The 24,888-nt window shown below is 37.5% G+C and overlaps 1 protein-coding gene across 2 annotated transcripts in view; it reads left to right on the top strand.

Moving 5' to 3' along the window:
• The window catches only part of THSD4 (thrombospondin type 1 domain containing 4), a 1,326,695-nt gene that overhangs the window by 1,262,789 nt on the left and 39,018 nt on the right, over nt 1–24,888 (top strand). For both annotated transcript variants that reach the window (XM_053717542.1, XM_053717543.1), the window contains 2 exons: nt 7,338–7,467; nt 15,938–16,142. In XM_053717542.1, coding sequence (XP_053573517.1) covers nt 7,338–7,467; nt 15,938–16,142 — 335 coding nt within the window. The remainder of the gene's footprint in view (nt 1–7,337; nt 7,468–15,937; nt 16,143–24,888) is intronic.

Raw genomic sequence — 24,888 nt, 5'->3', positions numbered from 1 at the left:
CCTTCATGAGGTCCTCGTACTCGGGGGATTCAGGTAATCCCACAATTCTAATATTATTCTGCCTGGATCGGTCTTCAAGGTCCTCCAAGCGTGATTGTAGGCTAGTTATTTTGACCTCCTGACTGTGGACTAACTCATCCTGGATATTGGCTCGGTCCTCCAGGTCTGAGATCCTAGTTTCTGCCTTGTCTAGTCTTGAAGCAAATTGCTTAACCTAGTTAGCAAGAGCTACAATATCTGTTGAAATGGTGCAAAGCTCTTTCTTAATGATGTTGAATTGTGGAGTAAATATATCGATTAATTGGGAAATTAGGTTGTGAGTATCAATATGTGAAGTGCCCACCTCTGAAGGTTGATCTAATGTGGTATCCACACTCTTGGCCTTCCTATCTTTACCTTTAGGGAGCATTATGGGCGAACTGTGTTTCGCCTGTGAAATGTATCTTTCCATGAAAATAGTGCAAAAATTAAGTGTACAAAACAATAACAAACAATCAATGAAATACTGAAACTAACGTGAAAACAAAAAAAAAGAAAAAGAAAAAAAACACAGAATATAATATCTGTGACACAATACTGGTGAGTGTGGGGTTTTTTTTGTTTTTTTTTTCTTCCTCCTACTTCTTAACTTTTTATAGTGTACCAACTGAGTGAATAGTGAAAAGTGCAATTTTAGGCCTGAGAGCAATATTTTTTGTATAAAACAGACAAGCAGTAAATCCAGATTTAAACAAGAGGTATACCGCTGAATCTCAACAGAATAAACATAGTAAATTCCCAGACACAAAAAAAACTTTGACAATAATTATAGTCCAGGCATCCGAAAACCTAGAAAGAAATAGCACACTGATCTTAAGGTTAGCGATCAGCAGGAAAAGGGGAAAGGAGGAGAGGGAAAAAAAGGACCACTTTTCTTTCTTTCCTTCTTTTTTTTCTTTTTTTCCTTCCTCTCTCGCTTCCTTTCTTCCCTTCTCTCTTCCCTTCCCCTATTACTCTCTGCTTTCTTCAATCTCTTTCACTCCTCCTCCTTCTTCTGTATTTCTTTCCTTCTCCTTCCTCCCTTTTATCCCTTTTTTTTTTTCCTTATTAGATCAAGTCCAAAATAATAGTGACCAACTTACACACTTAACTAACTGATTTAAGGAAAAAGTCCCAAGGTTGAATCAGCAGAACCACTTTAGCAGGGGGAAAGGTGGGACAGAGGAAAATCCAATTTTCATAAGTTCACAGATGGCTCTGCGATGTAAATACTAAGCTTGGGGAGGAAGGGAGTATGTGACTGAGTTTAGCCAAAGATAAGCGAGTGATAGTCAACCTTATAACTCAAGGCTGGTTATAACGTTCTTGCGTGTAAGGGACCAACACACTAACTTCCTTAATCGTGTTACTTTACCCACAGCCGGACCACCACGATGCTGGGGAATCTGCCCACTCCAACTGTTAATTTCCTCCTCCGCACACTTTTCCACCAAAGTAGCCAAATACAATATGGAGGGTGCTGGGGGCTCTGGCTGGGGAATTTCTGAGGCTTTACAAGTCCGCCGGAGTATCCCGCAAGAGAGAGAGACCTTCTCCTTAGACCTCTCACCGGTGGACTTTGTGACGCCAAGTGTATTCTGCCATGAGGAAGGAGTGCTGCCTACAGATCCCTCCGCGGGCAAACCGCTCTGACCTACAAGCGGTAACACCCCCTGAGGGGGTTGGTGGTATAGTCGGGATCGACTTGCACTCCACCTTGGCTGATGCGTCGCTCTTTCTCCCTCTGTGGGAATCCTCTGTTGACAGTGCGGTCTCCACTGCAGGGCTTATCCGCCAGAAAGAGGTCCACGACACTGGCTGGAACAAGCTAAACAGTCCGCTGCAGATCCCAGACCGACTGGGTATAGCGGCAAATATGTGCCTGGGGAGATGACAATGCTCCAAAACTCGGGAGCGCCATGAGCTGTGCAGCGTGTCCAACAGCTCCGCCCCTACCAGAAACCTCCCGCCGACATGCTGTCAGTTGATTTCAGTAAATCTCTTACTGGGGCTCACTGTGCGCCAGTTTCTATGCACCCCATTAATTTCTGTAACACCCGCTAACTTCAAAGTTACCAGCTGCCTTCATTTTGCCAAGTAACATGTTTTCAGTGCTGTACATAGTTAAACGGACACTGAATCCACATTTTTTATGTTGTGATTCATATAGAGCATGCAATTTTAAGTAACTTTCTAATTTACTCCTATTATCAAATTTTCTTCATTCTCTTGGTATCTTTATTTGAAATGCAAGAATGTAAGTTTAGATGCCGGCCCATTTTTGGTGAATAACCTGGGTTATTCTTGCTGATTGGTGGATAAATTCATCCACCAATAAAAAAGTGCTGTCCAGAGTATAAATAAAGATAGCAAGAGAATGAAGAAAAATTGATAATAGGAGTAAATTAGAAAGTTGACAAAAAATTGCATGCTCTATCTGAATCATGAAAGAAAAATTTGGGTTCAGTGTCCCTTTAATGGAGGGAGAAGTGGGAGTTACAAATAAAAATAGCTATAGTAAGTAGAAAGTAATGCCCCTCACTTCTACCCCCTGCACACCTGATATTTAGATTTTTTTTATCAAATTTTGGTTCCCCCAAATGTTGACTGTTAGAAAGATTTGCAAATATTTGAGCTAATTAAAAAGGATTCTTCATTAATAATTAAAGTGCTAATTATATTTATGGTTGGAATGCACTTAAAGTTGAAGTTGATAGCCAACTAAAGAGAATATACCCACATGACTTAAAAACAGTTTGATTGCTTACTCAAACATATAAATATACAGTAAATATTATTTTAGATCGTGTATACGTTTGGGATGTTGGAAGGAGCAGGAAAGCAGACAACACACAAAATCAAATTTACATAATTCAACCTTTTACTACAACTCTCCAGGGCACTTTGAAATTGTGCGCTGTATCTGCAGATGAATTTGGCATTATAAAATTGTATCTTTTAACTATTTATTAAATTGTTTCTTAAAGGGAAATGAAAAACTTTTTTAATATAAAATATTTAGTTATGCACAATAAAACAGTTTTGCAATATATATTCATTGTTCATGTTGTCCCATTTTCCTGTAACTTAAAGGGATATGAAACAGTCCGTTTCATTGTTGTAATAAAAAAGCACTAAGCAGTTGGTTATACTTAAGATAAATGAATGCAATATGTATTATTCATCATTTTAAAAGGATTTGATCTTTTATGTATTTATTTGAAACTTCATTTGTGCAGGGTGCATTACTTCCTGTCACAGCCCCATAATGGGACTAAGCTTTCTACAGGAAGGTAAACTAGCAGTTATTCCTTTGAAGTGTTGCTAGGAGACATCTAATCTAGCTGCAATCAGTTTATTGTCCATGTTCAGTAGAGGAATTTTGCTGCAAAAATCATATGACACTGCTCTATTATGTATCTGTAGACAGTGTCTACACTGATAATTTCTAACTGCTCATTTAGCAAGAAAACAAGTAAGTTGTTTGCTGTTTTTAACCCAACCTGTTTCTTTTTATGCTTAATTTGATTTAACATATTTTTTCTACTAAAGGAGCACTACTTCATATCCCTTTAAGTTAGAACATTTTGAGTTTTCCTAATGCTAAGAATTGGAAATGCACATAGCAGGTTTCACAAGCCTAAATTGTCTAAATATAACATAGATACATAGAAAATGAGTTACTAATAAAATAGTATATACTACTCAGATTTTCAAAATTTGGTACAAATGACCTAATGAGAAGTCAAGAACTACTTTTCAATAACATATTGCCTGCTTGATGATGGTAACAGACACATATATAACCTTTAAGGGGTAGATGTGGTCCTTATACGGCAGTTTGGGCAGCCCTGCTAGTGAGACACATCTGACCTAATGGTTTTATAAGCAATTGATTAATAATTTGATGAGTAAGCATTACATTTAATAAGTGACCAGTGACCAACAACAACATTACCTCTAAAACTTTGATGTGCAGCTGAACATTACATAATATGTACTATCCCATCAACAGTAGCTTTACCTTTGGCCAAAAAAATAATAATTTTGATATACAACATTGTGTTTGACAGGTTAAGGGCTTGAGTTAGCTCAATGGTAGCCAGAGATAGTTGCAATGCATCGAGAAGCTGCTTGTTGCACCTCAAAATCACCTTTTTGGCTGTTAAGTAGAGAGTTAATTATCTCACAATATTATTGTCCTACCCGAATCACAAGTTCATTTATTTTAATGTCACAAACAAGCAAAGAATTGAAAGCACTGTTGAAAATACTTTTAGTTGTTATAGGTCATGTTTAAGGTAACAGTGGTGGCAGATACAATAATCTAAATATATATCTTACACCACCTTGAACGATTTAGACACTATTAGAATTATATTACTGTCTGCCCGACTATCATGGCTCCAGCTTGGGGGAGCCCTGAATTCCAAGCTACCCCATGCAGAGTTCAGTAAGAGAGCAGATTCACTCCAGACAATAGAGTATTACCTTCCCATAGACTGCCTGGAACCAATCTAGTGAGCTCATCCTGTAAATGATTAACCCCTGCAGAGTATATCAACAGACCAGATTCATCCAGGGCAATCTAATTGTCACTTTGGCCAATTTTTTGATAATGATCCCAGTTACTGGAAATTGCTAATTTCTTGTTAATTAGGGTAAGTAATTCTACCCCAGGAATATTCTAGTATGGAATAGTAAACTGTGAGTGTTCTGTTCTATTTGTTATATTTGCTTACATAGTGTTATTTAGTAGTCCCAGGCTATAATGATTGGCATTTGGTCATCACTGTGGACTAATCAGCTCCTGTCATCCACCTCTTAATGACCAATGTACAGGGCATCCCTAGGAGTTAGATTTGTATGTACTGACCATGACTCTTGAACCTAACCCATTCTTGATTGTGGCAGTGAATTGTATGTACATATATATATTTTTATTTGTACATTTGTGTACAGTATAAAATACTTTGGTGTGTCAATGGAATCACTTCAGACACAAATGATCTGCACATCAGGCATAGAGGAAGTGAGATAGAGGAGTGGGAACACAGGAAGTAATGAGACAAAAAGCAGTGAGTATCATATGTGAGAAAGAAGAGAGCTAATGTAGTTTAAGATTAAAACAAATCTTTAACTTAAGACTCGAAATACTAGAATTTATGTTTTCATTTAAATAGACTTTCTGTTGCTCTTACATGGCCAAATTCATTCAAAATGTTTGTTTCACATTATTGAATCTAACTATGCATTTAAACACGGAATTAAACAAAGTTCCACTCTAGGGCTGCAGTTTCTGAAAACCACTGGTGAATTGTGGCTATATGCACCTACTTCTCATGATTGGTTCAAAAGACGTGTTATATTGGCTCCTAATTTAGTCTTTACCTGTATGATTAACCCCTTTGTGGTTTTCTAGGATCAGGAGTGGGAAAATGACATGCTTTTGTGAATTCAATAATGCTATTGTTTAAATTAGAAGTTTACTTTAAATAACTCCTGAAACGTTCTAAATGACAAGGTTCAACTTGTGGTTGTTCAATGAACAGGTAGTAAGAGACTGTTACTGCATGTTGTATCTTTTTTGCCAATTATCACACGTCCTCTCAAAGTTTTAATTGCATTAAACAAGCTCTTTCTTTTGAGCTTTTACAGCGTGATTCAAAATCAAGTGCAGTAGTAAATATATGTGAAAAACTTTGGGAAATAGGGCACCTGTTATTCAAAATCAATGGTTTCAGCAGAAGTAGCACACTTATGTTGGCATGAAAAACTTTTCCAAATGTGCAAATTAATGCAGAGAAAAATATGGGCTGGCAGATTATTATCGATTTAGCCATATTATCTGGATTTGTTATTAAAAAATCCTATAAATCTGTGCAAACGTTCTCAATCTCGTTGCAAATTTCCATAGTAAGCAATAAGGCAACTAGAGCCAGTATAGTGGCACACACAGGAAACAATATCTACATATGGTTTACATATGTTTCTTGGCACCAAGTCTTCATCTATGCACCCTATCTAATTGAAGCATAAAAGAGAGCAAGTACACCTACCCTCCTGAACACTCTCCCTCGTGCTGTCAGGCTTTGCCCTAATCTTCCTTTAAATGTTCCCTGAAGACTTTTCTGTTTAGGGAAGCCTACCACCCAACTCAATAATAAATTCATTTCACTTACATAATATTTCCCTCATCTAACTCTGTATTAACATCTTTCTAAATCTTTCAGTCCTCACCTCCTGTTTCTCAACCTCCCACCCTTCTAGATTGTAAGTTCCCACGGGAATAGGGCCCTCAATCCCTCCTGTATGTGTTTGTAAATTTTGTCCTGTCTCTTACAAGTCTTGTATTGTTTTATTTAAATGAATTGTATCCATGGACAGCGCTGCGGAATATGTTGGCGCTTAATATATAAAGTATAATAATAATAATATATCATTTTATAAATAGATAAAACATTTTTTTACATACAGGTATATAATACATTGATATATTTTCACATACTGATAGATTTTTTTTTCATATATTTACACAAAGACACATGCTTCTAGGTACATTTCATGGGACTATACAAGCTTATACCTGTTTTTTTAGCCTTATGGGCCGATTTACCAAGCTGTCAATTGGCCCCAATGCAGCTGTTTCCAGGTGCCTCTGAGGCTACGGACATCAATCCGCCCGATCGTGTACGATCGAGTTGATTGACTCCCCCTGCTAGCGTCTGATTGGCCGCAAATCTACAGGGGGGCGGCATTGCGCAAGCAGTTTACCAGTACTGTTTGTGCAATGATAAACGGTGACAGCGTATGCTGTCGGCATTCAGCGATGTCGTCGGACATGAACCGCTGAGCGGATCATGTCGGACAGACACTTGATAAATCGGCACCTTGGTACCTCTTCAACAAAGAATACCATTGGAACAAAGCCAATTTAATAATAAAATTAAAATTTTAAACTTTTTAAAATTGTTTGCTCTATCTGAATCACAAAATAAAAATGTTGGATTCATATCCCTTTAATATTTCAAGAAATAGTGCATCTAACTTGTGTGCATTTGCATTTTACCCTCTTCCATGCTCTAAGTGCCAGTTATGCCAGATGCCACTGCTGCAACAGCTAATGGAGAATATAGTAGTGCATTTTACCTTTATGTCCCCTGAAGGAAATCTAATAGCAATGGTAATAGAATGAGTACAATGTTTAATAGTAACCTAAGCTATTTATTTTCTTTGCCAAATATTAGTAATGTATGTTCCTTATCTGTTAAAATCATTTACTAAATTTATTGTACAATTGTGACAATTTCCTATTTTAGGATCACGTTACCCTGTCTTCCGCTGTGTAAACCGAAATACACTTGAAGAGATGACAGACACTTTTTGTGACTCCAGCACTAAACCTAGTCCAGATGAAGAACCATGCAATCTGTTTCCATGTCCTGCTTTGTAAGTCTTTATACGTTTTAAAACTGCACAGAAAAAGTTATAGGGAGTTGGGACATTTTACTTAAAAATAAATAAATAGATCTGTTTTTACTAATGCTCACTAGATTATAAAGACAACCCCCTCAGCCTTATTGGTGGAAAAGGAGATGTCTGGGAGACCTGACAAGAAAATGTTGGTTTATTCAAAACAGGAACACATTTATTTTTTTCTATGAAACAAAAACTACACTTCATTTTCATATAAGCTCTTTAGAGGGATAGTCTAGTCAAAAATAAACTTTCAGGATTCAGATAGAGCATGCAATTTTAAGCAATTTTCTAATTTACTCCCATTATCAATTCTTCTTCGTTCTCTTGGTATCTTTATTTTTAAAAGCTGCAAAGTGAGCTTAGAGCCGGCCCATTTTTGGTTCAGCACCTGGGTAGCGCTTGTTGATTGGATGGCTACATTTAGACACCAATAAGCAATCAATACCCAGGTGCTGAACCAAAAATGGGCTGGCTTCTAAACTTACTTTCCAGCTTTGTTAAATAAAGATACCAAGAGAACGAAAAAGAATTGATAATAGGAGTAAATTAGAAAGTTGCTTATAATTGCATGATCTATCTGAATCATGAAAGTTAAATTTTTAGACTATCCCTTTAAAGTTTAACTTAATTTTTAGACTATCCCTTTAAGATGAAGCAAAGAGAACATTTTAACTATGTTCTTTAATACTAAAAGAAACTTTCATTTATAGTACAGGTATCAAAGAAAGCACTTTTGCTAAATTTTCAAGTTTTTAACCCAAAACATGATTATTTGATAAAACTCCTGTATTTTTCAGATGAAATTTAGTGACGAATTGTAGCTCTGTATTTGTATATAATATATATATACATATACACATATACACACACACGCGCAATCAAGTTCCTTTTCTCTAATACAGTGTACCAAAATCTTCACTCTCAATGGAATTTAAATCAGTCTGAAAAAGATACCTAGTTTAAAATATCACATGTTAATTTTATTTACTATTGCATGTTTCAAGTCTAAGTATTTTATTGCATTTTATGTCTGAAAAAGACACATTATTTTTTTCAAAATGTGGCGACATTAGATATGGGGTACTAACTTAGGTGATTGATTAATTAATGTTTTGCTGTAAAATGTCAGTATTGTTTTATGCCACATATTTCAGTATTAAAGGACATACAAGTGAAAAAAAAAATGCACTTTCATTTGTAGAAATCCTTTATGGAAATCAAATAATAAGTGTATACAAATAGTAATCTTAAGTGTTAGATCTTTGATCTTTAACAATTGGATCAATGACAGAGTTCCTTTAATCAAACAAGTAAAAAATCTCTTGTCCAAACAAGCAATTATGGAAGCGTACGGACATAAGATTTATAAAACAACTAGTTTAACTGAGTATATTAAAGGGACAGTTCACCCAAAAATGTTCTCGCCGTTAAATTATTCCCAATGATCCTTTTTACCTGCTATAGTGTATTAAATTGGTTACAAGTAGCTCCTTTACTCCTATTTCAGCATTTGAAATAACTGATTTAGCCTGTGGTATATACCACCTATACTGAAAGTTTTGATACTGGAGTATCTGCTATTCACAAACCTAAGTAAACACAGCCAGTAGAAGAAGTTACACGTATTGAGCTTTGGTGTTCCAGTCAAATAAAAAATAAGGAAGCAAGTGTGTGTACACACAGTTATAACATAATAAGATATGCTATCACCTTAAAGGGACAGTATACACTCATTTTCATATAACTGCATGTAATAGGCACTACTATAAAGAATAAGATGCACAGATACTGATATAAAAATCCAGTATAAAACTGTTTAAAAACTTACTTAGAAGCTCTAAGTTTAGTTTTGTTGAAAAGGTAGCTGGAAAGCCCACTGCAAGTGGCAAATAAGACACTCCCCCCCTCCCCCTTCTTTTGCATATGAAAAGACCCTTTACACAAACAGGAGCAAGCTGGAGAAGGTAGCTGACGGTATTCTCATAAAACTTTGGGGCTTGGTTAGGAGTCTGAAAATCAGAGCAATGTTCTTTAAAAAATAAGCAAAACTATACATTTAAAAAAAAAAACAACAACTTTATGGGCTATATAAATAGATAATCTACAAAACATTTATGCAAAGAAAAAATGAGTGTATAATGTCCCTTTAAAGTTCAACCCATTGTAATAGGCTGTGGTTTCAAAGCACAATATCAGCTACTTCATATACACAAATAAGCATGAAAATGTAATTTCTCAAATATTTTATACTCTGTAGTTGGTAAAACAAAGTAATTTAAAATACATTTTTACAGTGTAATGTCCCTTTAAGGTCTGGGGGAAATGTATAGGATATATGGGCTCTGACTATAGTAACCAAGTAAATCAGATAGTGTCAGTGAAACAGATAATATGGAGCTGAACTCATTGCTGTTGGTGAGAGGGGAGGATAAATGGTAAGAAAGGTTACCCAGTTAATTTTCCACACTTCACTTATTTATCCCTTCTCCCTTTTTTTGTTTTGTTTTTCCCTATTTCACTTGGGGTGAACAGAAATAAGAGAACATGGCTTGTTAGTGTCGTTTTGAAATCTATTAATAATAGACATGTGCATGGCGAAAAAATTTGGTTCGGTTCGGATCGATTCAGATTTTTTCTAATTTCGGTTCGGAGCGATTCGAATTCTGAAAAATTTGAATCAATTCAGTTCGGATTTGTTTTGGAGTCATTCGGATTCGAATAAATTCGGTTTGGATTTGTTTCGGATTCATTCGGATTCGAATAAATTCGGCTGGATTCGGTTCGATTCAGAAATTCGGAATTTCGTTAAGTGTTAAGTGTTAGGTGGGATTAGATTAGTATTATGTACTGTACATTAGGTGTAACCCATAGCAGAGTGATATAACCTAATATACTGTACAATACTAGTGTAATCTATGGCCATCCGAATCTACCGAATAAATCCGAAGTAATTCGGATTTATTCGGTAGATTTGGCACTATTTTAATTCGGAGATTCGACTCGATCCGAATCTCCGAATTTTCCGAATTTTCCGAATTTCCGAATCGAACCAAACCGAATCGCACATGTCTAATTAATAATATAAAATAAATTCTAATAGGTAAATATAGGTAACACCTTATGCTTATGTTTTTATCTTAAAAGGCCTTGGAACCTATTTTTATGACTTGAATGTATACTGTTATTACAGTTATGAAATTGTCAATATTTTTCAATAAAGTATTTAACAAAAATTGCTCTAAAGTGTTAGATATTTTATCATTGCACTATTGCAAGGGTGTTAAACATATTGGTTAAGTCAGCTTCAGAGCATCAATACACTACTGGGAGCTAGCTGAACACATCTGGTTAGGCAATTCCAAGAGGCAGATGTGCAGAGCCACCAATCACCAGCAAGCTTTCAGTAGTGCATTACTTCTCCTGAGCCTACATAGATATGCTTTTTAACAAAGAATATCAAGGGAACAAAGCAAATTCTAAATTGTGAAAATTTTAATTTAGAGTTCTGTGTCTCTTTAAACTTGTTTCTATCATTTTAGTCATTACTGCAAACATTGTAAAATGTTATATTGACAATATTTCCTGAGACGGATTATTAAGTCATTGAAAATACATTAATGGAAAAACAATTTTACCATGTACTGTCCCTTTAAGGCGATAAACTTTCAGGATAGGTGGGGATACCACAGGCTAAATCAACTATTTCAAATGCCAATATAAGGGTAATGGAAATACTTGTAAACAATTTAATACACTCCAGCAGGTAAAGTGGATCATTGGGAACAAATTAAAGGGGAGAATGTTTTTGAGTAAACTGTCCCTTAAAGCACCCTCGATAAGCTGCAACAGACCTAACCAAATAAAAGACTGGGGGAAGGGAGCTAATTCTTTCATGTTCTTGACTTCAGATAGAAAGAGTCAAATTTCCTGTTCCTCATTAATAAATAGCCTCCCATTACCCCACCCCTTGGTCTCCACATAAACTTGTCCCCTGCCTTCATGGGGTTCAAAAGCCCTTCCCATGGGTTCCCACTATATGTTAATAAGGTTCATATGGATATCTTGTAGATGAATTAGATGTTATTATTGCACTTTTGCAAGCGCGATATTTGCGCTCCCTTTGTAATATCAGTGCATGCAACTGTGTTCAGGTATAAGAAGTAGCCCAAAATGCGAACGCGACTTCGCATTGCTTGGAAGCTTTGCGCTCACAAGGGCGTTCTTCAGTAGGTTTCAATGGGAGCCTTGTTCTCATGCCGTGTCTTTCTCGAAGGGGGTAAGTCGAGCAGCAATGGGCTGCAGATTTGAATATATATATATATATATATATATATATATAAATATATACATATATATTTATGTATTAATATGTGTATATCCTATATTATAAAAGGCCAAGTGTTTGTCTGAAGCCGTCATGCGCAGTAGAGACAAACACTTGGCCTTGAGATAGGGAGCGCGAGGTACACAAACAGCTGTGAGGTCTGGGGAGCTCGAGGTAAGCTGATTGAAACAGCCTGTGGCAAGAGATATGGAGCGCGAGCTACTCAACAGCTGTGAGGTGTGCTGCGTGAGAAGCGGCCACGCGCTCCCCAGACCTCACAGCTGTTTGTGGCCGACGGGAGCGTTGTGATGGGGGCGTGACCGGGCATCGCGATGGGCGTGACCGGACGGGTGCCGTCACAATGGGGCGTGGCCGGGCGGGGTCCCGCGATGTGAAGACTTCAAGACAGAGCCAGAGAGGGAGCAGGAGAGGGGGGGAGAAGTGCCAAAGAGTGGGGGAGAGAGAGCTAAAGGGGTGAGAGAGAGCCAAAGAGAAGGGGGGGAGAGCCAAAGAGAAGGGGGGGAGCCAAAGAGAAGGGGGGGGGGAGCCAAAGAGAAGGGGGGGGGGAGAGAGCCAAAGGGGGGAGAGAGAGCCAAAGAGAAGGGGGGAGAGCCAAAGAGAAGGGGGGGGGAGAGCCAAAGAGAAGGGGGGGGGGAGCCAAAGAGGGGGGAGAGAGCCAAAGAGGGGGGGAGAGCCAAAGAGGGGGGGGGGGGGGAGAGAGCCAAAGAGGGGGGGAGAGAGTCAAAGGGGGGGGAGAGAGCTAAAGGGGGGGAGAGCCAAAGAGGGTGGAGAGAGAGAGCCAAAGAGGAAAGAGAGCCAAAGAAGAGAGCAAAAGAGGGGAGAGAGACAAAGAGGGGGGAGAGAGAGCCAAAGAGGGTGGGGCAGAGCCAAAGAGGGGGGGGGGCAGAGCCAAAGGGGGGGGGGCAGAGCCAAAGAGGGGGAGGGAGAGCCAAAGAGGGGGAGGGAGAGAGCCAAAGAGGGGGGAGAGAACAAAAGAGGGGGGAGAGAGCCAAAGAGGGGAGAGAGAGAGCAAAAGAGGGGGGGAGAGCCAAAGAGGGGGGGCAAAGGGGAGGGGAGAGCCAAAGAGGGGGGAGAGAGAGAGACAAAGAGGAAAGAGAGCCAAAGAGGAGAGAGAGCAAAAGAGGGGAGAGAGCCAAAGAGGGGGGAGAGAGAGCCAAAGAGGGGGGAGAGAGAGCCAAAGGGGGGGGAGAGAGCCAAAGGGGGGGGGGAGAGCCAAAGGGGGGGGAGAGCCAAAGAGGAGAGAGAGCAAAAGAGGGGAGATAGCCAAAGAGGGGGGGGGGAGAGCCAAAGAGGGGGGGGAGAGCCAAAGAGGGGGGGAGAGCCAAAGAGGGGGGGAGAGCCAAAGAGGGGGAGGGAGAACAAAAGAAGGGGGAGAGAGAGCAAAAGAAAGGAGGGAGAGAGCCAAAGAGGGGAGAGAGAGAGCAAAATAGGGGAGAGAGAGAGCAAAGGAGAGGGGGGAGAGAAAGCAAAAGAGAGGGGGGAGAGAAAGCAAAAGAGAGGGGGGAAGAGAGAGCAAAAGAGAGGGGGGAGAGAGCAAGGGGTGGGACCGCTGTACTGCAAAAAATGGCCCGTGTACACGGGCTTTAGTACTAGTACACATATAAACACATAAATATAAATGTATAAGCATATACATATATATTTACAGGGCCCACACAGTTCCCCGTAGACTGCTATGTAAAGGCACTTTTCAGTGCCATTTTTCTTAACACCCGAGACCCGCTCACTTTAATCCCTAAAAACTGCTTGGTGCTTAGATTTTTTTGTTTTTTTAATGCTACATTTTTTTATTTTTAAAAAGAGACCTCAAATTTTATTTTGCGGGCAATTGGCGGACATTTTAAAAATTAACCAGAGGTCTGTCCTCTGGTTAATTTTTTAAATGCTAATTGCTGCTGCAAGCTCACGGTAGCAATAACCAACCACCTGTAATGGCTGGTTATTTATCGCCTGCCCATAAGGGGCGAATTTGCCCGTTTATGGGCGTGCGATAAATTAGCGATCCATTTATAATCTAGCCCTAAATTTTGTATAGTTGTAGGTACAGTATTTGGGTATTTTCTCGATGTAGCACAACTCCACTAACTTAGAAAGATTAATCTATCAACATTCAAAAGGGCCAGTGTACTCATAATTTATGTTGAATTTGATAGACTAATTCAGTATCTATAAAAAAGCCCAATATAGCTTTTTCTTTGTATTTGCTGTATAAGCATTAGTTTATCACCCAATATGTTAAATCTGGAGTACTTACACTGTGCATTTACCAATGATTCTCACCTTTTAGCATAAAGTAATTAGTTGAAAAATTGGCTCGGCAATCACAAAAAAAGTCATGACTAGTTGTGTGGTCACTGTCAACCTGATGTAGATCACCAGAGTCAGTATGCAAACGGTTAATTACTTTGGCAGAGTAATCTAAGTTGACATGTTCTTCGGTAAGAGCTTTTATAGATTATTTCCACATGGAACAGCTTGAAATGTCACCTGTCTATTTTAGTGTGAGCAATTAAATAGATTTTATACTCAATAATTCTGAGTTTCTTGCCTATTTTACTATGCAAATTCTAGTGAGTGTTGATATTTCCTCTTATTTCCATCCAGAATAGACTTGATAAATAATGTATTTTCTCTGACATCTTTTTATCATTTGTCTTTGTGCATTGAGTTATTTTTTATGTTATGGACTTCTATGATTTGATTTGCACTTAATTAAATCTTTAAATAAAATAAAATTTCTCTTTTTCAACCTAAAGATGAATAGAATTTGTTAACGGTATGTAAAAGTGTGTGCTTGAGCATTTTATTATTGCTCTACTGCTTGCATATAACTATGCGATAGGTTAAAAAGTCCTCAGTCGTTATGGCTCATGTGCACTTCCTGTTAGCTTTAAATAAAAATAAATATATTTAAAGTTATATGAAACCCAATTTTATGAATCAGAGTATACCATTTTAAAAAAAAAACAACAACTTTGTTCCCATGGTAGTCTTTGTTGGAGAGATACCTAAGTAGGCATCTGGAGCACTACTGCTGTCATCTAGTGTTCATGCAAATGGATAACATTCTTGTAAAACTGATGCCATACAGTGTTCCAGACATGCGCGTTGTGAGCTTGCATCCCAGCTTTTCAACAAAAGATACCAAGAGAACGATGAACATTTGATAATAGAAGTACATTGAAAAGTTGTTTAAAATGTCTTGCTCTATATGAATCATGAAAGAAAATGTTGGGTTTCATGTCCCTTTAACTTACCCTTTTTTTCATGCAAAAACCTATCTTTAATATGTATAGATAGCACTCCTTCAGACCGGTGCTAAAAATGTTTAGTTTTCTTTAGCAGCATCTATCATTTTTATTTATAATTTGCACAGAAAAAAATCTGTATAAAGGAATTGATATACAGGTGGCCCTCGTTTTACAACGGTTCAATTTACACCGTTTCAGAATAATAACCTTTTTTTCCAGTCATGTGACTGCTATTGAAAAGCATTGAGAAGCAGTGCATTTATTAAAATAGCCAGTAGGTGGAGCTGTCCGTTTGTGTTGCAGCAAAGACAAGCACGCTGAAATTAATCAGTTTAACCAGATCTGAGCTATCAAGCAGATTTCAAAGGAACAAGATCTTTCTGTCTATTACTCAGTCCAGATTGGAATGCATAGAAAGAACGGTTTGCAGAAAAATGCAAGTTAAGTCTCTGTTGTGTGATTATTTTATCAGGTTTATAATGCTGTTTAGCAAATGTTTTTGTTCATTTAACTTAGTTTAATTATATATTCTGTGTTGTGTGATTATTTTATTAGGTTTATAATGCTGTCTAGCATTTAACGTTTTCATTCCAATGCTTTTAAAATAATGTATTAGGTGTTACTTGTGACAATTTTGAGAGGGGCCTGGAATCTCCCTCACTTCCCATTGACTTACATTATAAACTGGGTTTTAATTTACAACGGTTTCGATTTACAACCATTCCTTTTGGAGCCTAACCCCGGCATAAACTGAGGGCTACCTGTATATAAGTAATATACAGTAGTAATGCTGAAATATCATTTTCTTGTTTAATGTTTGTCTTTTTCTTTTTTTGTTCATTAGCTGGGATATAGGAGAATGGTCGGAGTGCAGTAAAACATGTGGTTTGGGTATGCAACATCGACAAATCCTATGCAGGCACATCTATGCTAACCGTACCCTTACAGTGCAGCCGAATCGCTGTCAAGCCCTAGAAAAGCCAGAGACCACTAGCACCTGTCAGCTAAAAATCTGCAGTGAGTGGCAAATCCGGACAGAATGGACACCTGTAAGTGACAAATGCTTTGCACAATGTTTAATAAAGCATGTTGTTCTTAACGCCATACATATTAACAGGGATAGCGCATTGCTCAAGAAAATTAAGTGATAGTTACCCTTCATTTTAGTTACACAAGAATATTCCTGCAAGCTGTAATTTATCACTTGAATGACCCGCTTTACTGAGAGAAATGTATAATATACAGATCTGGAACTATTTTATATAATTAAGAGAGGTTGTAGCTGGGAGATTGACAGCAAAGAGTCAATAATTTATACAATTTTTAGCACGTTTTTCTGCTAAAATTCTTGCCTGTGTAAAGCAATATGTGAGCAACTACAAATAAAATATTTCAAGCATTTATAAAAAGACTAGCACTTGGCATTTAAAATGAGCCTAAGGGGCCTATTTATGAAAGGCCTGTCGGCCATGATCCGAAATTGCGGATCATGTCTGACATACCTCGCTGAATGCGGAGTGCAACACGCTCTCCGCATTCAGCATTGCACCAGCAGCTCTTGTGAACTGCTGGTGCAACACCGCCCCATGCAGATTTGCGGCCAATCGGCCGCTAGCAGGGGGTGTCAATCAACCCAATCGTATTCGATCAGGTTGAATTGCAGCGATATCTGTCCGCCTCATCAGAGCAGGCGAACAGGTTATGGAGCAGCGGTCTTTAGATCGCTGCTTCATAACTGGTGTTTCTGGCGAGCCTGCAGGCTCGCCAGAAACACAGCCCTTCAAGCTCCATACGGATCTTGATATAGGCCCCTATGTGACTATCTGGATATTATATGAAAAACATGGTTCAGTCAAAGTAGCATTTTTTTCTTCTTACATGAACACTTTTAATTTTTAGTGTTTCCAGAGCAGTGATTGGTACAGCCTTGTTAAATTATTTGGCTCTAGATAAAGAAGTGTAATATTTATAGGGTACTCCCTGTTTGAGTTGTTTTATTTCAGGTGTTGTGAAGCTAATACACTTATAAAGAGCCATACAGAATGTGATTTCTGAATTTGATTATTTTATATTTGATACTATTGGTGATTATAGCTGAGATATCTTAAATAATATTATGTTTAATGTTCTCGAAAAGTATGGAGGCATAGTGTTTGGTTATTATGCTCAAAACTTTCTAAATTGACTTAAAGAAATTACAGTACCTATAATACATGGCAAATGGATCATCTCAATAATAAATTAATTTCACTTACCTAATATTTCCCTCATCTAACTCTGTATTAACATCCTTCTCAATCTTGCAGTCCTCACCTCCTGTTTCCCAACCTCCTACCCTTCTAGATTGTAAGTTCCCACGGGAATAGGGCCCTCAATCCCTCCTGTATGTGTTTGTAAATTTTGTCCTGTATCTTACAAGTCTTGTATTGTTTTATTTAAATGAATTGTATCCATGGACAGCGCTGCGGAATATTATGGCGCTTAATAAATAAAGTATAATAATAATAATAATAAATAATAATAATCATCTCTTAAACACACACACAGACATACATACACCCACAAACACTCACTTAGGCACACACACACATATACAGACACAAGCTCATACATAGGCATACATGAATATGCACACACATGCACACCCACAGAAACACATACACCTACTCACAAACACACATGCACACACACTTATACTGTACACTCACACACAGTCAAGCACATATCTATCACACTCACACATGTAAACGCACATAAACACAAGTGTATGCACACATACACAATCAGTTGCATCTCCTGTTTTCCTTTTACCGATGTAGATCTGCATATTCTTTCTCCTGGTCACATCGGTTTGTCTCATGTAACATCTCCTGATAATAGTAACATAACTATATATCATAGTAACATTTCTACTAAGTGTTTTTATTCAGAATACATAAATATGAATAGGCTGTCGCTTGCAGTAAATGTGGATTCCTGATGCGTACAAGGTTTTTGCTAACTGATATGTTTACTCTTTAAAGACTATAGCACTACATTGAAAAATAAAGATTGAAACACTATATTTAAAAAATATATATTTAAAGGTTATAGAACTACATTTTAACCCTTTGAGTGCTAAGCTGGATTTATTTATTTTTTTACTATTTTTTTAAAAAAAAAAATACTTTTTTTTCTGCCCCCAGATCACCAAGGCCTATACCATTGGAAAGGTTAGGCGATTACCTTTGCCTGAGATACAGGCTTCTAAGCAGCATGCCCCCTTTCCCTATCTTGTCCATTGTAATTTTTAAATAAAGTTGCGCGGTGACGTCATCACGTCATTGCACATGACGTTACCACACGTAACGGGAAGCCCCGGCGATACCTGTCACTATACAGGCCCGATCTTCGGGGTGGGAGTTGATGGGAGCCCCCAGATTGCTCTCAAGGTAGGTGAGTGCTAGCGACAACTCTGAGCCGTCGTTCGCACTCAAGGGGGACATGAAACGCAAAATTTTTCTTTTATGATTCTGATAGAGAATACAGATTTAAACATCATTCGATTTTACTTCTTTTATCTAATTTGCTTCTTTCTTTAGATATTCTTTGTTGAATAAATAGCAATGCACATGGGCGAACCAATCACACAAGGCATCTATGTGCAACCACCAATCGGCAGCTACTGAGCCTATTTAGATACGCTTTTCAACAAAGGATATCAAGAGAATGAAGCAAATTAGATAAACGTAAATTGGAAAATTGTTTAAAATTGTAATTTCTTTCTGAATTATGAAAGAAAAAATTTGGGTTTCATGTCCCTTTAAAAATTAATTTTTAACGCAATAATATCTTTTAATTTAGCTTAATGGGACAAAAGGTGTCCAAAATGGCAATATATTGCCTCATAATAGAACTATTTTCAGTGCCTTAAAGGGACAGGAAACCCCAAAATGTTCTTTCATGATTTGGATAGAACATACAATGTTAAACTACTTTCCAATTTACTTCTATTATCAAATTTGCTTCATTCTCATGATATCCTTTGCTGAAGGAACAGCATTGCACTACTGGCAGCTAGCTGAACACATCTAGTCAGCCAATCACAAGAGACAAACGTGCACACACACCAATCAGCAGCAAGCTCCCACTAGTGTAGGATATGTACATATTATTTTTCAACAAGGGATACCAAGAGAATGAAGCACATTTGAAAATAGTAGTGAATTTAAAAGTGTCCTAAAATTACATGCTCTATCAGAGTTTAACTTTGACTTTTCAGACTTTTGTAGTTTTACATCAAACTATTCATATTAAAGGGCTAGATTACAAGTGGAGCGCTAAATATCGCTTGCGTGCAAGCAATATTAGCACTCCACTGAGTAATGCCAGCACACGCTAATGTGTGCTGGTATTAAAAATAAAGCACAATGCGAAGGCGATCTCACGTTTGCATTGCTAGGAAGCATTGCACTCACAAGAGCAAAAAGGGAGCCTTGTTCTGATGCCGTCAGAGACGGCATCAGAACCTAAGAGCAGCGTAGGGGGTATATTCACATATTAACACATACATATATATGTATATAAGCATATACATATATATTTACAGGGAACATATAGTTCCCATAGTCTGTCATGTAAAGGCACTTTTCAGTACTGCCACAGCCGCCAACTTTAAAGCCCCAAAACTGCCTAGTGCAGTTGTTTTTTATAATAAAAAAAAAAATGCTACTTTTATTTTTTATTTTTATAAAAAACTATAATACCCTCTATTTTGAGGGCATTTGGGGCACATTGAGAAAATTAACCTGAGATCTAATCTCTGGTTAATTTTCTTATCACTAATTGCTACAGCAAGCTCACGATAGCAATAACCAGCTTCTTGTAATGGCTGGTTATTTATAGTTTGCAGGAGCGCGATAATTTAGAACTACACTTTTAATCTGCCCCTAAACATTTTAAATGTTAATAGTGGAATCACTTTTGCATTTGTCAGTGAAATTTTGCAGGTATGACTGTGGGTTTGTAATGTAGTATTGTGGAATGTATGAAGGCAATAGTTTTATTTTTAAGCTTCATTTTCTACATTAGGGCACAAAAATTTGCTGCCGTCGCTGCGCTACTTACCCCATTCTCTGCACTTAGGTTCTGATGCCGTCTCTGATGGCATCAGAACGAGGCTCCCATAGGAGCCTATAGAAGTGCGCTCTTGTTCATATTGTTGTTAACTTGTAATATCAGTTCAAATTAGCATGCGCTATTATTACACAGTGGAGCACAAATATCGCTTTCTTGAAAGCGATATTTAGCACTCCACTGGTAATCTGGCCCTAAGTGAATTTTGAGAACCAAATGCTAGATCATACATTTGAGTTAGTACTACTTCATATAGCAAATACTCCATATGTTACTTTTAAGCACAGTCATCTTGCATTGAACTGCAATCAGAAAACCATGCAGGGGTATTTACTGACATTGTACCAAATATGAGAAGGAAGTGCAATAATAATAATTTTGTAACCAGGTTGATATGATTAACAGTATTATAAAACTACAAAAATAAAACATAACATGGTCCATATCACTGTCAGGGTGCCAGGAATCAGACTGAGACGAGAAGTGCAAAAATAATCACACCTTTATTAATAGCAAAAAATAATAAAAGCCCATAAGTCAAATAACAAGCCAGAAATCAAAACCAGATCTGGTAGTCAGACGAGCCGAGTCAGGAGCCAAAGCGAGTAGTCAGACGAGCCAGAATCAGGAACAAGGAGAACAGCAGAGTCAGGAATAAGCCAGGGATCAGGAACCATTAGGGACATCAGACAGCCAGGTAATACACAGGAGCTCTCACAAACAGGTCTGAGACAACGCAAGGGCAAAGCATACTGAACAGAAGCCCTTAAAATAATAAGTGATGACATCACAATTCTGACACTGCATCCTGTCTCACACGGATGATGTACACCAGTCTGGCCATAAAAGGAAGTGCAGGAAATGAGTAGCATCACACAGTATGCACCAGAGTCAGCAATAGAGGTGAGTAAAATGGAAGAACTGAATCTGTTCAAGACCCCTTGTGTTGAGCATCAATTTTTTTTATTAAAAAAAAATTGTAGTCTATAAAATAAACAATTTATATTTTTTCTTTTCACATGAGTTTATTAGATTTTCTCATGACTTTGCCCTGCACATACCAATCAGATATTGTACATTCAGACCAGGGTGAAAATGGTGTTTCAGTCCATCAGTTTTACACATGATTTTTTGATTTACCGAATTGAAAAACTTAAAAGAAAAAACCTACATTGAGACACATTAGGCAATGGAATACATCTCTCATGTCTTACTTTTGCATTAGACTAGTATATGTTTTGAATGTGTAACTATGTAAAAACACAGTGAGCGATCTAAGGTTTATTCTCATAGATCACGCCCCTAAAGAGAGGAGACAGAAACCAACGTTTACTACAAGTTGAATCAAAATGGATATTTAAATTGAGAACTTTGTATCCAAATGGATTGAACCATCAAATTGATTGGCAATGTTTCCTATAATATCCATCTCTATATACAGAATACATTGGTTGAATATACAATAACAGGTTTTTGTCTATATGATGGACTCTGAGCTATATACAGTACTTGTTTGATTTATTAAGATCCCTTACAGTTGTTGCATTTAGCTATGGTTACAGTGTGTGCGCTCTTTGTCCATTCAGGCACCATTGTATTGTGTTGTTTTGCCTTTTAAGCAGCCTAGCTTGTTCCCCTATATAGTCTAGTATACTTGTTATTGTACTGACAGCTGCTAGATTGATCTCTGACCACCTCTGCATTAATGTTTATTGCAGGTATTTGTAATCCCAGTGATGAACTGCTAGATGACCACCTAGTCATTGAAAAATTTTGTGCACAGGCATTGTACATGCACGGTGCTTATCTTGATCAAATGATAGAGGGTGAGAGGTGTGAGCTACTTGTTATCTCTCTGCTACATTGTTTACTGAGAAATATGTCTTGCTGTTTAATAGATGATGTCTACTGCCCTGACAATCTAATATTCTTCAATAGGGTTGAATAATACTAACTATATATAGTTCGAGCCTATCTGGAACTCTTGGCTTATATGTTGTACATGAGTATGCATTTATGAGTGTGTGTGAACTACTGCAGTATACTTATGAGGATTCTGATTGTCTGATGGTGCGCTAGTACATGGTTATCTTAGCCCAGGGCTCAAAATTTCAGATCGTAAGCTATTAGCCAGGCCAAAATGTTACTCGCCACTTCTGATCCTACCCACTACCTGCCCACACCACACCCACTGCTCCACCCCCTCTTTGCATATGTTTTACCATTGTGAAACACAAAAATAAGTGCATAGCAGTTAGCAACATTAACTTGGTGGTTCTGGGTAAGACAACAGCTGGATAGAAATAGGAAGTTGTTGAAGTGATAAAGTGGAGAAATATAGTGCTGACAGTCATGGAAGCAGACCTGGAGATTTTCTATTAATAATCATCTCCTCTCCCTTCTCTCTAAACTCTTTCTCCCCTCCCTCCTCTCTTTAATCTGTCTTCTTACCCTCTCCCTTATCTCTCAGGCCATATCTTCTCTTTACACTCTTTCTTTTCCCTCTCTCATAGCATTTCCCTCTTTCTTTTTCACCCCACTCTCTCTTAAAGGGACAGTCATCACCAGATCCCTTTATTACCCATTCCAGAGTTTTGCAAAACCAACACTGTTCTATTAATACACTTTTTACTTCTGTGACTAACTTGTATCTAAGCATCTTCTGACCGCCCCTAAATCACATGACTTTTAGTTATTATCTATTGACTTGCATTTTAGCCAATTATGCAGTGTCTGCCACTAGCCACGGGCGTGATCACAATGCTATCTATATGGCCTACATGAGCTTGCTCTCCCCTGCTGTGAAAAGTAAATAAAATAGAGGCAGCCTTCAAGGGCTTAGAAATTATCATATGTGCCTCCCTATGTTTGCTTTCAACTAGAATACCAAGAGAACACAGCAAAATTGTTGATTAAAGTAAATTGGAAAGTTGTTTAAAATTGCATGCCATATTTGAAAAATGAAAGTTTTTTTGGACTTGACTGTCCCTTTAAAGCTATCTTCCTCTCCACTTTTACTTTTCATCTCTAATTTCTCTCTGCTCCTGTTTACCCTCCCAGAACTAACAATTTAAGCACTAATGATGTTCCTACAGCCCTAGAGGAATAACATATACACTTGCCCTTTCTAGTATATATAATATCCCTTTAGATAACATAGCCCAAAATGTGTGTTTGTCAATGCTGCAATAGCAGTGTACATTTTTTTTCACTCACTAAATTTTACTCGCCACCATTACATTTCCACTGGCCAATGGCTAGTAAAGAGTGGAAATTTTGAGCCCAGTCTTAGCCCATACTACTTTTACGGAGCTGTAGTTTGACTATTTGTTTAAACTCTCTAAGCCTGATGTCATAGTTTAACCATGCCCATCAAACACACGGTGTGAGTCCTGGGCTCTGTGACACTACTATAGCCCGATTGGCTGCATGTATCTATGATACATTATGACTCTTTGTTGGTCACACCCACTACTCATGCGGGTGGCGCACACAGCATATAAAACCTATTTTAAGAATGATTGTTCTATGTTCTTATTCAGGCCTTCTGGAAAAGTTGTAATTTTGTAAATACAAAAAGTTTTATTTAGACTAGATTTCTCTGGATTATAAATCATTTTTATTTGTAATAATAGGAATAGTAGTATTGCCATACAAATTGCATGTTTCACAGAAAAATAACTGAATATTATTTGAAAACAATTGTGCCATATCCTGTATTCAATTACTGTTTTGCAACAACAACAAAAAAGAGAGAGAATTTTATTAACAGTTATATGGCACCAAATTCATGCATCATTTATATTTAGCCTTTGCAGAAGTAGCTGTCTGTTCTAACATAATTACTTTCTGGCCAAAATCTGTTGGAAGTAAAAATTGTACTCATTGATGAAGACCTTCAAATGAAAGGCCTTAGTCACAGTGGAAGCACACAAATATCTCTAGGCTGTAGCAACAAGCCAATGGCACAGCTGTCTCATAAAACATATTTGGCTCGATTGAAGGCCTAGAGCTGTTTAGCACTTCTACTCTGTAAATGTCTTTTACTTTTGCTATGAAAAGGTCATTTTTATGTTCTATTCTGAGTCATTCCTGCCTTAGGCAAAATCCATGTTATGTTATGTAATGGGGGAAGACGTGTAAATATCTAAGTGGTGAAACTATTGCCAGGGTATAGTGAAGTGATCTTGGGAAACTGGAACCTAAACAGAAAAAAAAAAGATTTTAACTAGCAGGTACATATCTACTTGCTAATACCATGAATTAAGATAAAGCAGCGTCCGGACATAGGGAGTTCCTTACACTCTAGGCTTCTGGGGGAAAAACACCATTGTATTTATGTCAGATTTCATCATTCTGATGTGAGGTGATATATAATGTATTTTCCTTTACTTTTTTGCATAAAATTGAAAATTGCTATTAATAAAATAAGTATATAGGTATCTCACTTTGCAAATACATCAACATAAAAAGGCAAATATCTAACAAATCTGTAATGCATTTTTTCATCAGTACAAAATCCCTGATGAGGCAAACACATATGATGTTACAAATATTTTTTATCAGTCCTGTATTATTGTTATTATTATTATTACTACTAATAATAATAATAATAATAATTAATTATCATTCCTGTAATAAATTAAGGGTGTTACATGAATTTAACATGTACATCAAGGC

This window comes from Bombina bombina, chromosome 6 (genome assembly GCF_027579735.1).
Source record: "Bombina bombina isolate aBomBom1 chromosome 6, aBomBom1.pri, whole genome shotgun sequence".
NCBI lineage: Eukaryota > Metazoa > Chordata > Amphibia > Anura > Bombinatoridae > Bombina > Bombina bombina.
This window is presented reverse-complemented; position numbering and strand designations above follow the sequence as displayed.